The 16,114-nt window shown below is 42.1% G+C and overlaps 1 protein-coding gene across 1 annotated transcript in view; it reads left to right on the top strand.

Annotated features, from left to right (window-relative positions):
- Positions 1-3,032, top strand: part of MINDY4B (MINDY family member 4B) — a 39,833-nt gene extending 36,801 nt beyond the window's left edge. Inside the window, exons 11-12 of the mRNA XM_040265198.1 lie at positions 926-1,106; positions 2,890-3,032. Of these exons, the coding sequence (XP_040121132.1) occupies positions 926-1,106; positions 2,890-3,032 (324 nt within the window). The remainder of the gene's footprint in view (positions 1-925; positions 1,107-2,889) is intronic.
- The last annotated feature ends 13,082 nt before the right edge of the window (positions 3,033-16,114 follow it).

Genomic DNA, 16,114 nt, shown 5'->3' with positions numbered 1-16,114 from the left:
CACAACTAGAGAGGAGCCCCCACTTGCTGCAACTAGAGAAAAGCCCACGTAGCAACAAAAATCCAGCACAACCAAAAACAAATAATTTTTAAAAATAGGGAACTTAATATTATACGTAATATTGAACTAGTACACTCAGCTCTAAGTACCTCTTCACAATTGATCTACATGTTAACACGCAGATATGTGTATATCTGTGAGAGTGTTTGTGCGTGTTCCACTCATCTCCCAGAAGCTTTTTTCTGTATTCAAAATATCCTCTCTTTCCATATTCTAGGCTCTTTTCCCTATGATCTAAATGGTTAGTGCTGCCAGAATGACCACCTGCTGAATGAAATACTGTCCTATCTTGGGAACAGAAATAAGTACACTAGTCAACAAAAAGACCAGTTCAAGTTCTCATATGCCATTCCCACACTTCTATTTCCGTCTATTTATTCTCCATCTCACTAACAAACCAAACTGAGATGGTTCCACCAGCTCCATAAACCCACCCTCAAAATGTTTTAAAATAATATCCATGAAGAGAAAAACTGGAGCATCACCACCACACCATTCACAAATGCAAATTCATTCATGAGAAAGCCTTTGTTTGAAATCTTCCTGCATGCACAGTACCCTGCCCAACTACAAGCGCAATGCCAAGTCTCTGAGCTGCTTAAAAAAAAAAATTTTTTTAAGCCTTTATTGAATTTGTCACAATACTACTTCTGGTTTTTGTGTTTTTGTTTTTTGGCTATGAGGCATGTGGAATCTTAGCTCCCCCTTACCAGTGATCAAACCCACACCCTCTGTATTGAAAGGCAAAGTCTTAATCACTGGACCACCAGAGAAGTCCCCAAGCTGCTTTTTGATCCTGGTGACATGTGTTCTCTCGTAGGCAGCCAAATCTAATGTTCATCTGCGTTCCTCTCTCCTCTTGCAGGTGGGCAGCATGCTGAAGACTCCCAAGGTACCTGTCTGGCTGTGCAGCATCAACGGGAATTACAGTGTCCTGTTTAGCACAAACAGGCAGCTCTTATCAGACTGGAAAGTGGAGCGCCTCTTTGATCTGTACTTCTACAGTGGCCAGCCTGCACAGAAAAAGCCTGCGCACCTTACCATAGGTGAGCACTCCAGACCCTAGTGCTCTCAGCTTAATGTGCTCAGAGAGCCGAGGCTGTGCTGCTGGTTTACAGCCATGTGGATGCTTGGGCTAGCTCTGCAGGAAGATGTGGAGGCTTGATCTCTAAAATGAAACCTAGGCTTCAACGTCATGGGTCTAACCTAAGCATTGTAACCTTGGGGTTCCAACTGATGAATTCTAATCCCAAGATAGAGTATCAGATGACTGATCATCCCAGAACACAGTAACTAAACTGAGAGTGCATTTGTATTCAGATCAGTTCAAAAAGCATTTTTGAGGCCTACTAAGCACCAGGCATGTGCCAGACACTAGGAAAGCAAGAAGGCAGTCTTGGCAGAGGTTCCAGTGTGATCATACAAGCCATTTCATTTCAATTCCCACCATGTTTAAAAAAAAAAAAAAAACCCACGAGAAAAAAGATTAACCTTAAGATGTCTTTAAACACTAGCCTTTTGGACAAAGGAATAAACATGATGAAACCAGGAGCCCGTCTATGCTACCAAGGCACCATGCATGGAGCCTTGCTGATTTGGTGTCTGACTCTTTGCATTTAGTATCACAGGTCCACCTTTAGCCAACTTTTCATTATTATGACTGCATTTAGAAGAGTTTTTTAGCGACTGTTTGTCTGCATAGCTCCTAACTCTTTAATTATGAGAAATTTATATTTGTGTGTATTTGTATACACATACATGTGCTTAGTTGCTCAGTCATGTCCAATTCTTTGCAACCTCATAGACTGTAGTCTGCCAGGCTCCTCTGTCCATGGGATTCTCCAGGCAAGAATACTGGAGTGAGTTGCCATGCCCTCCTTCAGGGGATCTTCCCAACTCAGGGGTCGAACCCAGGTCTACCTCACTGCAGGTGGATTCTTTACCGTCTGAGCCACCAGACAAACCCAATACATACATATATATATATGTGTACACGTGCGTGTGTGTGTGTGTATATATATATATATATATATGACCCTAGAAAAATGTATATTATATATATACACACCCATTTCATTTAGTGGGACATTGCCAATACATTCCTTAAGATATATTATTGTTTCTACTTTTCTACTATTATTGCTTCTACTTTACTCTCTTCTTTGAGGAAAGCACTGGGATTTTTTTGTTTTGTTTTTGTTTTTTATTAGCTCACACGCATAGCAAGCATTGTGTTCCAGGCACTGTGCTGAAAGCCTTACACACATTATTCCATTAAATCCTCCTAACAGTCATCTAAAGTAGACACTATGATACTTATTTGACACAGAGGAAACTGAAGTGGCCAAAAAATGATTTCTAATGGATGAGGTTGAGAGATACTAAGTACCTTCCCAAAGGTCATTTGTGACAAATTTGGGCCTTGAACTCAGTTCTAGACCTCCTCACGAGAATACTTGCACTTCACCCCAAAATGCAAATGTACTCTTAGCACTGAGAAGCTCTCTCTTTTCTTATTTTTTCCTGACAACATTCGGTGATTTATTGATACACCTAACTCTATGTGTTCCAGCACGGTGCGGGACCACACCATTACATGACATCAATACTGAGTTTTCCGAATCTACAACAACCCAGACTATCATGGACATGTCCTGTATGGGACATATCTACACACCATCTACTGGAATCCCCATCAGCTCACTCACTTCTAGGAACACAGCTTGCTAAGCCCAACTCCTGCCCGCTCATCCTATTTTCCTTCCTTCCTGGCTGCTTCTGAAATGGTATACATAGGCTGGGGTCTAAATGTTGTCTATTCCTTCTCAGACACTCACTCCCATCACTGGGAAAGTGTCCAACACGAAGATGAACACAGACCGGGAAGACGGTTTTCCCCACTAGAGATGGTGATCAGAACTAAGTGGAGAGATGCCACCATCAACTGGAATGGATCTGTTCCCTTTTTCTAAAGAGGAAGCCAAGATGTACAATGAAGTCTGAAGCATCAGCACTATGAGGACACAAAAGCCTAACTTGGGGAAGACCATTTTAAGTTTATGTTCCTTTTTCAGAAGCCCCACTCAAAACACCCCCATAAGCAGTATGTTTTTTCTTTTGTCTCTATGAACTCTCTGCAGTTGCTATTGGTATTGTTGGAGACACACAGAACTCTTACGTCAGGGTCTGGAAGGTGTATCCTTTATGCTCATACAGACTGGTTCCTCATTTTTATTCAAAAGAAAAACTGAAGTCTCTTTCCTCCAAGTTATTTCCAAATTCCTCTCTCAGTGTGATTCTCCCTGGGGATTATGGAAGGAGGGGGCTAGCTTTCATCTGAGGATGAAGTCATCAGTAATAAATCACTGGATTTTTAGTTATGGCAAGAACTCAAGCCTTCTCAAAGATTTCCTGGTATGAAGAGCATTCCTTTCCAAGGTTACATTTCAAAGTGCCCACATTAGCAAGTTCTTGTCATTAAAATAGTAAATGGGCTTGAAGTGGGGGCTATTCCTGGTAGGCTGGCTATTGTAGTTGGCTGTGGGTGCAAACCATCCTGTGAGCACACAGGAGACTTTCTTTCCATCAGTGCTATGTTTGCTTAATTTCTTTATAAGTTGAATGTAAATAATGGGTGTGTGCTCAGTCAGGTCCAACTCTTTGCAACCCCATGGACTGTAGGCGGCCAGGCTCCTCTGTCCATGGGATTTTCCAGGCAAGAATACTGGACTGGGTTGCCATTTCCCTCTCCAGAGAATCTTCCTGACCCAAGGATCAAACCCACGCCTCCTGCATTGGTAGATGGATTCTTTACACTGAATCATCTGGGAAACCCCTGGATGTAAATATACAGATGGACAAACGTACACTGAGAAGCCTGATTCCTAACCAAAATAAAGTTATATACAAAAGTAAAATCTCTTCTTCTGTCAGTATTCAAAGGGAAACCAATTCTTTTTAGAACTTGATCTTTCCTTGTGCTGTTGAATCCTGTACTTTTTCTGAAGAAATACACAGAGCAAGATACATATTCTTTCTAAAAGAAGCCCATGGGAACCATTTAGACCTTTCTCCTACCCACCCCACTGGTGTACTGACTCACAGATGTAGGGTTTCTTATTCACAAGCCAAACTTTAGTTTGCAAAGAACAACTTTTCTGCACCCATTGTCCAAATTAATTTGCTAAATGCATTTTCTTTTGGCCCCAAGAACAATGTTTTAACTTAGGAAGCATGTAGAAAATGAAACTTCAAGGTGAATCATAAATTATGTCAAAAGAGAAAGCCAATTTGGCTTCGATTGCTGATTTCAGTATCCTTATTTCATTATCCTTATCACTGATGCTTCTGTTTGGGATTTTAAATACATCAGACAAATGAGTGGATCCTGATAGATTCTCAGCATATTTCTTAGTCTTAGCAATATTGTGCTTTTCCTGAGCTGCAGGCCTGTTTCGGTTTTATGAACACTGACTTATTTCTAATTAAATCTCCCTTTCAGTGTGGACTACTGGAAAACTTAGAGCCTAATGAGAACCATGGCGAGTATATCAGTCAGAAAGCTCCCAGCCACAAGTAAGAGAGCTCACTAAAAGTGTCTCGCACAGTGAGGACATTCCTCTCTAACAGGAATGAGCCAGTTAGGGATCCACGTGACTCTCCCAGGTCAACCATGGTTCTCCTCCAGGCCTGAGCACAGAAGTCTCAGTACCAGGACATAATCAGAGCTCTACAGAAGGAAAAGGGGCAGGATGCCTGTGGTGTAGACTGTGGTGTGGCAGTGTTGCCTGGCAGTGTATTAGTCCTCACAAACGGTGCTTTTTCGATTGGCCTCATATCTGAATCTACTTTCTATTTCTACTCTAGTTTTCTTTGGATTTCTTAATTGATTTACATGTGCATGCTCGGTTTTGTCCAACTCTTTCGGACTCCATGGGCTGTGGCCTGCCAGGCTCCTCTGTCCATGGGATTTTCAGGCAAGAATAGTCGAGTGGGTTGCCATTTCCCCCTCCAGGGTATTCTTCTGACCCAGGGATCGAACTCATGTCTCCTGTGTCCCCTGTACTGGCAGGCAGATTCTTTAACCCTGAGTCATTGGGAAATTCATTTACAATTTATGTATTTTGCCATATTTTATATGCTGTTATAATCTCTTATTATTCCTGGAACAAACTTATTAATAAGCAAAATAATAAAGATTAAGAACATGTTTTATATATAGTTGTATAATCATTTTGACACAAAAAGGTATTAATCACTTTGTATGTCAATGTTCTGTGACATGAGTATTTCTTTCATCTTATAAACAATATTTTTACTTTTTTGGTAAGGTGGAAACATGTGTTTTTTTTTTAAGTAGCTAGAAATTTCCTAGGACCATCAGTTCACCTTTGAACTCTCTGTGTTTTGAGATAAATGACTTTAATTGTCTTGTCAGCTTCTAAAACATGAAGCAGGAAAACGCTATTCACTTGAAGACAGAGATGATAATTTTTCTGAATAGTTACTGAATGTCTCCTTAGTGAGACCATGTCCCTGAGGAGATGGCAAATCCTTTTGGTTTGTCCCTCAAAATTATTGTTTCTTCTTGGCAAAGACGTATGTATCATTTTGTCACATGTAACTTCACCAATGTCACAAGACCAGGTGGGACCAAGCCAGGTCGCAGGCAGGCCTGAAATTCCCTGGTCATCTCCAGGTTATGTGCAAACTTTAGTTACACCTGAACCTAATTTTATCTACGGGTGAGTAACACAAACTATCCACTTCATTGATCACAGCTTTGACATGGCAAAGAGACTGTGTAACTCAACGAAGCTAGGAGCCATGCTTTGCAGGGCCACCCAGGACGTACGGGTCATAGTGAAGAGTTCTGACAAACTGTGGTCCACTGGAGGGGGGAATGGCAACCCATCCAGTACTCTTACCTGGAGAACCTCACAGACAGTATGAAAAGGCAGAAAGATATGACACTGGAAGACGAGTTCCCACAGGTTGGAAGTTGTCCAATATGCTACTGGGAAAGAGTGGAGGGCAATGACTAACGGCCCCAGAAAGAATGAAGTGACTGGGCCAAAGCAGGAATGATGCTCAGCTGTGGATGTGTCTGGTGGTGAAAGTAAAGTCTGATGCTGTAAAGAACAATATTGCATAGGAACTTGGAATGTTAGGTCCATGAATCAAGGTAAATTGGACATAGTCAAGCAGGAGATGGCAAGATTGAAAATCAACGTGGGAAAGATTGAAGGCAAAAGGAGAAAGGGGTGGCAGAGGACAAAATGTTTAGATGGCATCACTGACTCAGTGGACATGATTCTGAGCAAACTCCAGGAGATAGTGGAGGACAGAGGAGCCTGATGTGCTACAGTTCATGAGGTCTCAAAGAGTCAGACAAGACTTAGTGACTGAAAAATAACACAGACTATGAATATACGCTGTGGACTGTTGTAATCGCCTTGTCAGGACCTTAGACATACAACTGTTCACTCATTCAGGGAACTTTTTAAACATCTCCCATGTACTAGGCACTCGCCTGGGTGCTAGAGAGATAGAGTGAGCAACACCAGCCACAGGCCCTCTTCTCTCTGGAGCTCTTCTGAGGTGAAGGCATTCATCAAGAAACCACTGTGATGAATAACACTTGAAAACTGAGATAAGTGTTCAGGGGGAGGGGATTCATGGCATGCAAATAGCTTGTAACAAAGGCTTGGAAGTTCAGGGAAAGACATCTCTGAGTAACAGACAGTTAAACTGAGGTAGGCAATGGCAACCCACTCCAGTACTCTTGCCTGGAAAATCCCATGGATGGAGAAGCCTGGTGGGCTGCCGTCTATGGGGTTGCGTAGAGTTGGACACGACTGAAGCGACTTGGCAGCAGGGAGGCTAAGTGGTGAGAAGCAGGAGAGGGGCAGAGGATGAGCAGGTGCCAATCCCTGCCTTGAAAATGAGTTCAAGAATCAGAGAACCAGTGGGACTGCCATTTGCAGAACACGAGGTGCAGCGTGGCTGAGAAGCAGCTGGAGGGGCAGGGAAGGACACCCCCTAGGCATTGTAGATGAGGAGGCATGGGCAGCCTTGGAAGGTTAAGTGGCCTGGGAAGATGTGCATTCTGAGATGTCTCAGTGTGGAGAGTGGAGAGTGGAGAGTGGAGAGAGCCCACAGTGGACATAGAGACTAGTTAGAAGACTGCAGCGGGGATCTAGACAAGAGATGACCAGAACAGAGCGGTGGCAGTTAAGGCAGACCAAAGTGGGCCACTCAAGAGAAACGACTTGTGGGGAAAGCAGAGAAGGCCGAGGCTGACACTAGGGGTGGGTGGGGCAGGACATGAGGGAGAAGGAGGCATCAGGAATAGTTTCTTAGTTCCTAGGCTTGAAAGTTGGATGGATGTTTGTGCCTGCATTGAATTTTAAGACACACTAAAAGAATAGCAGGTTAGGAGGGAAGAAATCCCAAGCTCAGTCTTGGAGGAGAAACCATGATTCACGTGGAGAGGTAGAATAGCCAGTTAGAAATAAGGTTACGGATCTCAAAGGAGAGGTTTGGACCACAAAAATGCATTCGGGAGGCACTGATGGTGAGGAACATGGTGGTAAGGAGGGAATCTGCCTGAGGAGAGTATTTAGAGAGATGGCCTGAATCTGAGCCCGGAGGAACCCCATTGTTAGTGGTCAAGTAAGTTCAATGAGCCTGGAAAAGAAGCAGAGAGGCAACAGCTAGAGACACAGGAGGTGATCCTCAACTGATATCTACATAAAAGGTCTTTTCAGTGACTCTTTATGTCAAAACTCAACCAGAAAGAAGGGGGTCAGGAAGATCCCTGGAGAAGGAAATGGCTGCTGCTGCTGCTAAGTCCGCTTCAGTTGTGTCCGACTCTGTGCGACCCCATAGACAGCAGCCATGGCTACCACTCCAATATTCTTACTTGGAGAATCCCATGGACAGAGGAGCCTGGCGGGCTATAGTCCATGGGGTCACAGAGAGTCAGACATGATTGAACTCTTATGTGAGGTTCAAGGCTGAAATTAATTCTGTTGAATGCATTCATATCCCATCCCTTTCCAAGAAGGACACGGGGTGGCTGATAACTAGGAAATTTCAGGAGAACTTGGTATGTCTTTTTTTTTTTTCAGTTATTAAACCCAATTTTAAAAACGTCTCACCACTGTCCACAAGGTGGTGCTATGAGAGTGACTTTTCAATCTCCTCAAAAATAATTATCAAAGTAAATGTGGTCAATTCAGGTACCATGTTTAAAAAAAAAAAAGCAAATAATTATAAATGATGTAATGGGTATTAATCTTTGTGATACTTAGAAGTGCTGTCACTAAGCATGGTGGGTAGTACTGCTCTTGTCTTCCTTTCTCTTCCACTCCAACGGGGGCAGAAAGCCGGTGGGTAAGGCACAGCAAGCTAAATGTTAGCTCTAAATACCCCCATTTGCATCACCACCTTCTTGGTGCAGACACCACTGGACTATTAAATAGCTGCCCAGGTGTTACCCTCACCTTCTTTTTTTGTCCCCTTCTATTAATAATTGTTTTTCAACACAAGTCAGTTATCTTGTAAAATTTTGACTTTGATCATATGATAGAGCCATTTTTATTGACCTTGGACAAAAATGCCAAAAATCTTAACATGATCTCCAAGAGCCTGTGGGATTTAGCTTCTGATTCATCTCATGCCGACTCCTGATCATCACCATGTTTTCACCCAAGCCAAGCTCACCCCCAGTTGAGGGGCTCTGCACATGCTTTTCCCTGCGCCAACAATGATCTTCACCCTGATCTCACTCTGCAGATGTCTACTTAAAATCCACTTTCTCAAACGGGCCTTCTCTGACATTATTCCCATCTAATATCCCCCAATTTGCCTCTCTTAGCAGCTTGTTCTACTTTTTATCACTCACTGTGGGGGGTTATAATTACACACTTATTTGTATGATTATGTGTTAAAATGCCTGACTACCCCCTAGCACAGTGGTTCTCAAATTTTCTGGTCTCAGGACCCTTTTTTGTTCTGAAAAATTATCAACAACTCTGTTTATCAGGGTTATTCTATTAATATTTATCCTATTAGAAATTAAAGCTGAACATTTGTTTAAAAATCTATTCTTTCATTTTAAATAACAATAATAAAGCTATTATGCTGCTAAGTCACTTCAGTTGTGTCCGAGTCTGTGCAACCCCATAGACGGCAGCCCACCAGGCTCCCCTATCCCTGGGATTCTCCAGGCAAGAACACTGGATTGGATTGCCATTTCCTTCTCCAATGCATGAAAGTGAAAAGTGAAAGTGAAGTCGCTCAGTCATGTCCGACTCGAGACCCCATGGACTGCGGCCTACCAGGCTCCTCCATCCATGGGATTTTCCAGGCAAGAGTACTGGAGTGGGATGCCATTGCCTTCTCCAAAGCTATTATATGTTAACCTAAAATAATATCTTATGAAAGTTAAGTGAAAGTCGCTCAGTCGTGTCCCACTCTTTGCAACCCCATGGACTATACAGTCCATGGAATTCTCCAGGCCAGAATACTGGAGTGGGTAGCCTTTCCCTTCTCCAGGAGATCTTCCTAACCCAGGGATCAAACCTAGGTCTCCCTCATTGCAGGCAGATTCTTTACCAGCTGAGCCACAAGGGAAGCCATCTTATGAAAAACAACTATATTTTCCAAAGGAAACAGTAGCCTTACTTTATATTTCCATAAATCAAGTCAATGGCCAGCTTAATGTGAGATGGCTATATATTCTCATATCTACCTCTTCAATCGGCTATGATTTGCTTGTAGGCTGAAACACATGAAGAAAATCTGGTCTTACATATTTAGCTGGAAAACAATGGAAAATGTAATAGCCTTGAGGTTATTCTTCTTTGATACTACACCAAAACTCTACAAGTAGTTATTTTTTTAAAAGTTAGTTGCAATGTGGAAAAGGAAACTGTATTAATGAGCTTTTCAAACCCTGTTAGATTAGAATCTATTGGTGTATCTTGCACTTCCAATCCATCTATCCCGTGCATTAGTCATTTGGAAAATACTGGCTTGTTGAATTATGAAGATCATTAAATGTGGTCATATTTTATAATGCCATGTCAAAAACTCGTATTAGTTACTAATGAACTATTGCCCCATGAAATAACATGGATGGAGCTCATAAACACAATGTTGAAGGAAAGAAGCCAGACAGGAAATACATGCTATATGGTTACACTTCTATATAGTTCAAAAATGGACAAAAAAAATTAGTCTGTGGCAATAAAGGTCAGGAGGGTGGTTACCTTTGGGAGCAGCAATCAGGAGGGGTACAGAGAGCTGTGGGGTGCTAGCAATATTAAATTACCAAGTCTGGGTACTGGCTACACAACTGTGTTCACTTACAAAAATTAATCAAAACTATACATTCAAATTTATGCTCTTTTCTCTATATATAATTAATAAAAATATTTTTTTCTGGACTAGGACATTTGAGGATAGACAAATATATCAATGGAAAGGAATTATGAGTCCTGAAATAAACCCTAAATTTCATTGTCAGTTGATTTTTGACAAAGAGGACAAAACCATTAAATGGAAGAAAGAATAGTCTTTTCAATAAATGGTGGTGGGACTAGATATTCACATGGAATAGATGAAGCTGAACACCTGTTTCATATCTCACACAAAATTTAACTCCAAGCAGGTCACTGATTTAAACGCAAAAGCTAAAACTATAATTCTCTTAGAGGAAAACATAGGAATAAATCTGTGATTTCATACTAGGCAATGGTATCTCAGAAAAAACCTGGCTTAAAACTCAACATTCAAAAAACAAAGATCATGGCATCTGGTCCCATCACTGCACGGCAAATAGATGGTGAAACAATGCAAACAGTGACAGACTTTACTTTCTTGGGCTCAAAATCACTGCAGATGGCGACTGCAGCCATGAAATCAAAAGACACTTGCTCCTTGGAAGAAAAGTTATGGCCAACCTAGACAGCATATTAAAAAGCAGAGACATTACTTTGCCAACAAAGGTCTGTCTCATCAAAGCTATGATTTTTCCAGTAGTTGTATATGGATGTGAGAGTTGGACCATAAAGAAGGCTGAGCACCAAAGAACTGATGCTTTTGAACTGTGGTGTTGGAGAAGACTCTTGAGAGTGCCTTGGACTGCAAGGAGATCCAACCAGTCCATCCTAAAGGAAATCAGTCTTGAATATTCATTGAGAAAAGATCGATAAGTTGGGCCTCTCAAAATTAAAAACATTTGTTCTTCAAAGAACACCATCAAGAAAAGTCATCCACAGACCGGGAGAAAATATTTGCGAATCATGCATCTAATAAGAGACTTGTACCCAGAATATATAAAGAACTTGTACTGTGTAACTCAATAATAAGAAGACAATTCAATTTTAAATGTGAAGTGATTTGAATAGAGATTTATCCAAAGAAGATGTACAAATAGATAAATAAGCACACAAAAAAAAGATTTTCAACATCATTATCCTTTAGGGAAATGCAAATCAACACCACAAGAGACACTACTTCACACCCACTAGAATGGCTGTAATCAAAAAGACAAGTGTTGGTGAGCATGTTGATTGCTTCATGCTGGTGGAAGTGTAGAATGGTGCAGCCACTTTGGAAAGTAGTTTGCTAGTTCCTCAAAATGTTAAGCATGCAGTTACCGTGTGTTTGTGTGTATGTGTATGTCTACGCTCAGTCGTGTCCAACTCTTTGAGACCCCATGGACTGCAGCCCACCAGGCACCTCTGTTCATGGAGTTTTCCAGGCAAGAAAACTAGTGTAGGTTGCCATTTCCTACTCCAGGGGACCTTCTCGACCCAGGGATTGAACTCACATCTTTTACATCTCCTACATTGCCAGGTGGATTCTTTACTACTGAGCCACCTGGGAAGATCCCACATTACAGTATTAGTTAGCAATTTCAAATTTCACCCCTAGATATGTACCCCAGAAAAACAAAAGCCTGTGTCCACACAAAATCTTGCACACAAATGTTTATATTAGCATTATTTATCACAGTCAAAAAGTAGAAACAACTCAAAGGTCCATCAACTGACAAACACATAAATGATACATTGTGTTGATAGATCATACCATGGAGTCTTATTGAGCCATAAAAAGGAATGGCATACATAGATAACCACATCACAGTTGACTACATAGATGAACGTCAAACAGTTATGCAAAGTGAAAGAAGTTAGTCACAGAAGACCACATACTGTATGATTCCATTTATATAAAATGGCCAGAATAGGCAAATCTATAGGGGCAGGAAGTAGATTAGTGGTTTCCAGGACTGGGAGGGGCTTCCTGGTGGCTCAGATGGTAAAGAACCAGCCTGCAACAAAGGAGACCCAGGTTTGATCCCTGGGTTGGGAAGATCCCCTGGAGAAGGGAATGGCAACCCACTCCAGTATTCTTGTCTGGAGAATCCCATGGACGGAGGAGCCTGGCAGGCTACCATCCACGGGGTCGCAAAGAGTCGGACACGACTGAGCGACTAACACTACCACACACTAGGGCTGGAGAAGGAGAAGGTAGGCTAGGATGGGGGGAGGGTGACTGCTAAAGGGTACAGGTTTCATTTCAGGATGATGAAAATGTTCTAAACTTAGGTCACAGTGTTGAATATATACTCTGAATATACACTGAAGAACAGCTAAACAGGTACACTTTAAGGAATGTACATTATATCTCAATAAAGCTGTTTGTAAAAAAAAAAAAGAGCTATTTATAAAGGGTACTATGAATAACACCATTCATTTGAAAGGGGCCATAGTAAAAGAATAAGGATCTGAAAGATCTGCAAAGACAAAAAGCCTTTACCTCTGACCAACATGTTTCGAGAGGCATGACTATGTCTAGGGAGGAAGAGGGTGAAAATTTCAACATCACTCCCTCCCCAATATAACCACACAGTTCCCTAAAAACAAAGTGGCATTTGGTCTGTTTCACACCTGAAATCAGACCCTCCCCTACTTGATGAAGCTGCTTCACCTCTAATTAGCTTTTATTTTGCATAAAATTATAAACCCACGAGAAGGGGGGCAACAGTGCAAATGGTCCCTTCCTCTCCCAGAGGACCCCAGCTTCACTGCATTCCTTCCCCTTCCTGCCCTGGGTGTTTGAATGGCTGACCACCATCCACAAGAGAAGTGCTGCAGGGAACACACAAGTTACCCCTCAGCAGCAGCCCAAGAAGCCACGGGGTGCAAGAACTAATCAGACTTGACCAGATAGAAAGACAGGGCAGCCTTGACGAGCAAAACGAAAGTAGCAGGTGAGCAACCTGCTTGAGTGCTGCTTAGAGGTGAGAGAGAGTCACTAACTAAGCAATTTTAAATCACCAAGGAGGATAGAGATACGCAAAAGAGCTGGCTTAAATGAACTCAACTGTCACCATAGAAAGTATAACAGCCTCCGGCTATTGGGCGCCTCCCAGGACAGTCTCGGGGCGCACCCAGCACCAGGTCACTGGGGAGGTAGGGTGTGAGCATGCACACTATGAGTCATTTCTGAGTGTTGAATGCATCCAAGAGGAACATCAGAGATACTCCAGAGCCTGAATTCCCAGGGTAATAAAAAGGCAGAAATTTGTTACGTGCTCATAGCTGTAATTACCACTTAAAGTCGTTAGCAGCTGCCCCGGCTATTGGTGTGTAAAATGAAAGCCAATTTGGAGTCTTTTCCATAGAATGAGATTTCCCATTTCAAAAAGGGAACAGTGCACCACAGAAAATACATTGCTCCCTGTAATGATCTAGGTCACCTTGCCCTGTGTGCTCAGGTTGCGGCTGCCAGCATAATGGAGGAATGAAATCAGTATCCAAGAATTTAAGAGATTCAAGGATATAAGGTGTGATGGGCCTTCTTGCTCTGTCCCTCAGTGTGCTACCCCTTCCCAGGAACAATCAAAGAAATCTTTGCAAACAACTGCCAATCCGATCTACAGGCCATACATACCCTGTTGTGGTTTTTTTTTTCCACTTTGTATTAAAATATATATTATTTTTCTGATTTTTTTCTACTGTAGGTTATTACAAGACATTGAATATAGTTCCCTGTGCTATCCAGTACATCCTGTTGCTTATCTCTTTTATACTTAGTGTGTATATGTTAATCTTGAACTCCTAATTTACCTTCCCCACTTCCCCTGCTATCCCCTCTGGTAACTGTAAGTTTGTTTTCTATTACTGTGAGTCAAGAACCCTTAAAGCCATCTATCCCCTCCCATTCTTCTCTTTTCACACACTGCCTTATGAGTCATCTTTGCCCTAACAGACAGATACATTCAATCAGTCATTTGACATTGATAGAAAGGCATCTTTCAGTGGTCTAATCAAGACAGTTCACTTTTTGGATGAAAAGAATAGGGAATAAAGCAGGGGTGATGCTGATGGGTGTGTGTGTGAGAGAGACAGATAAACAGACAGACAGAACCTCCGGGAGATCTCAAGACAGACTGGTAAGGGGCAAGCTGCCCAGAGAGCTAAACTGAGAAGAAAGAAAACAGCACAGCCAGTAAGTACAACACATGTGTCTTTTAGAAAAGACACAGCAGATACCTGTTTAGTCAGAAAAGCTGACTTCTTGTAATTAGTCTGCCTTGATATTTTATACCAGAAGAAAATAGTATTCCCTCCTTGAGCTCCAGTTTTCTCATTCTTAAATAACTACAACCCACCTTCTATATCCAAAACCAATAGGATGACAGCAATTACAATAAATACTTTACGTTCCTTCAGACAATAGTGAAACAACCACCAAAATGAAAGTCGCTCATTTGTGTCCAACTCTTTGTGACCCCATAGACTATATAGTCTGTGGAATTCTCCAGGCCAGAATACTGGAGTGGGTAGCCTTTCCCTTCTTCAGCAGATCGTTCCAACCCAGGGATCAAACCCAGGTATGCTGCACTGCAGGTGGATTCTTTACCAGCTGAGCCACAAGGGATGCCCCCAAGGAAAGAAAAAAAAAAAAAGATTCACGCTTTAGTGGAAGTTTAATAGTTAAGAACATGGCATACATTTTAAAACACAATGTGTTTGTACTTTAAACACAAGGTATTAAAGAGCATAGTGCTTCCCTGGTGGTTCAGTGGTAAAGAACCCATCTGCCAATGCAGGATGGTGCTGGAGAAGACTATTGAGAGTCCCTTGGAAAGCAAGGAGATCAAACCAGTCATTCCTAAAGGAAATTAACACTTAACATTCACTGGAAGGACTGCTGCTGAAGCTGAAGCTCCAATACTTTTTGGCCACCTGATTCGAAAAGCCAACTCATTGGAAAATACCCTGATGCTAGGAGAGATTGAGGGCAGGAGGAGAAGGGAGCAACAGAGCATGAGATAGTTGGATGGCTTCACCGACTCAATGGACATGAATTTGCGTAAACTCCAGGAGATAATGAAGGACATGGAAGTCTAGCATGCAGCAGCCCATGGGGTTGCAAAGAGTTTGACACAACTCACTGACTGAACAACAAACAAATGCAGGAGACGCAGGTTCAACCTCTGAGTCAGGAAGATTCCCCGGAGAAGGAAATGGCAACCCATTCCAGTGTTCTTGCCTGGAGAATTGCATGGCCAGAGGAGCCTGGCGGACTACAGTCCACAGGGTCACAAAACAGTGGGTCACGACTCAGTGACTGAACAACAAATTATTAAAGACTATACATAATGTTTCCTAACACTGACTCAAGTCCACACTCTGCCAGTTGCTCTCTCTCTCCTCCCCACTCCTGCCTCGCCAGGTATAAAGAGTGTTTAACAAATTTTAAAACTAACCATTTTATTCATGCAAATGCCTTGACATAATTTGGGTGTTTTTAGAGCATCAGTAAACACTCCACACTGCCTATGAAATGATACTAGCATTGTGGTAATGGGGACATGATGATCCAAAATTAAGTTTGTTATGAAGTTACAACAAGGGGCACCTTGTGTGTGCAATTTACAACTGGAGGAAAGGGCTTTTCCCTTAAACTCCACAGAATGGAATTTGATGCAAGACAGCAGAAAGGTTGAGACTTATAAAAAGGCCACTGT

Source organism: Oryx dammah, unplaced genomic scaffold (assembly GCF_014754425.2).
Source record: "Oryx dammah isolate SB20612 unplaced genomic scaffold, SCBI_Odam_1.1 HiC_scaffold_2, whole genome shotgun sequence".
NCBI classification, from domain to species: domain Eukaryota; kingdom Metazoa; phylum Chordata; class Mammalia; order Artiodactyla; family Bovidae; genus Oryx; species Oryx dammah.
The sequence above is the reverse complement of the archived record's forward strand: the minus strand, read 5'-3'. Positions and strand labels throughout refer to the sequence as shown.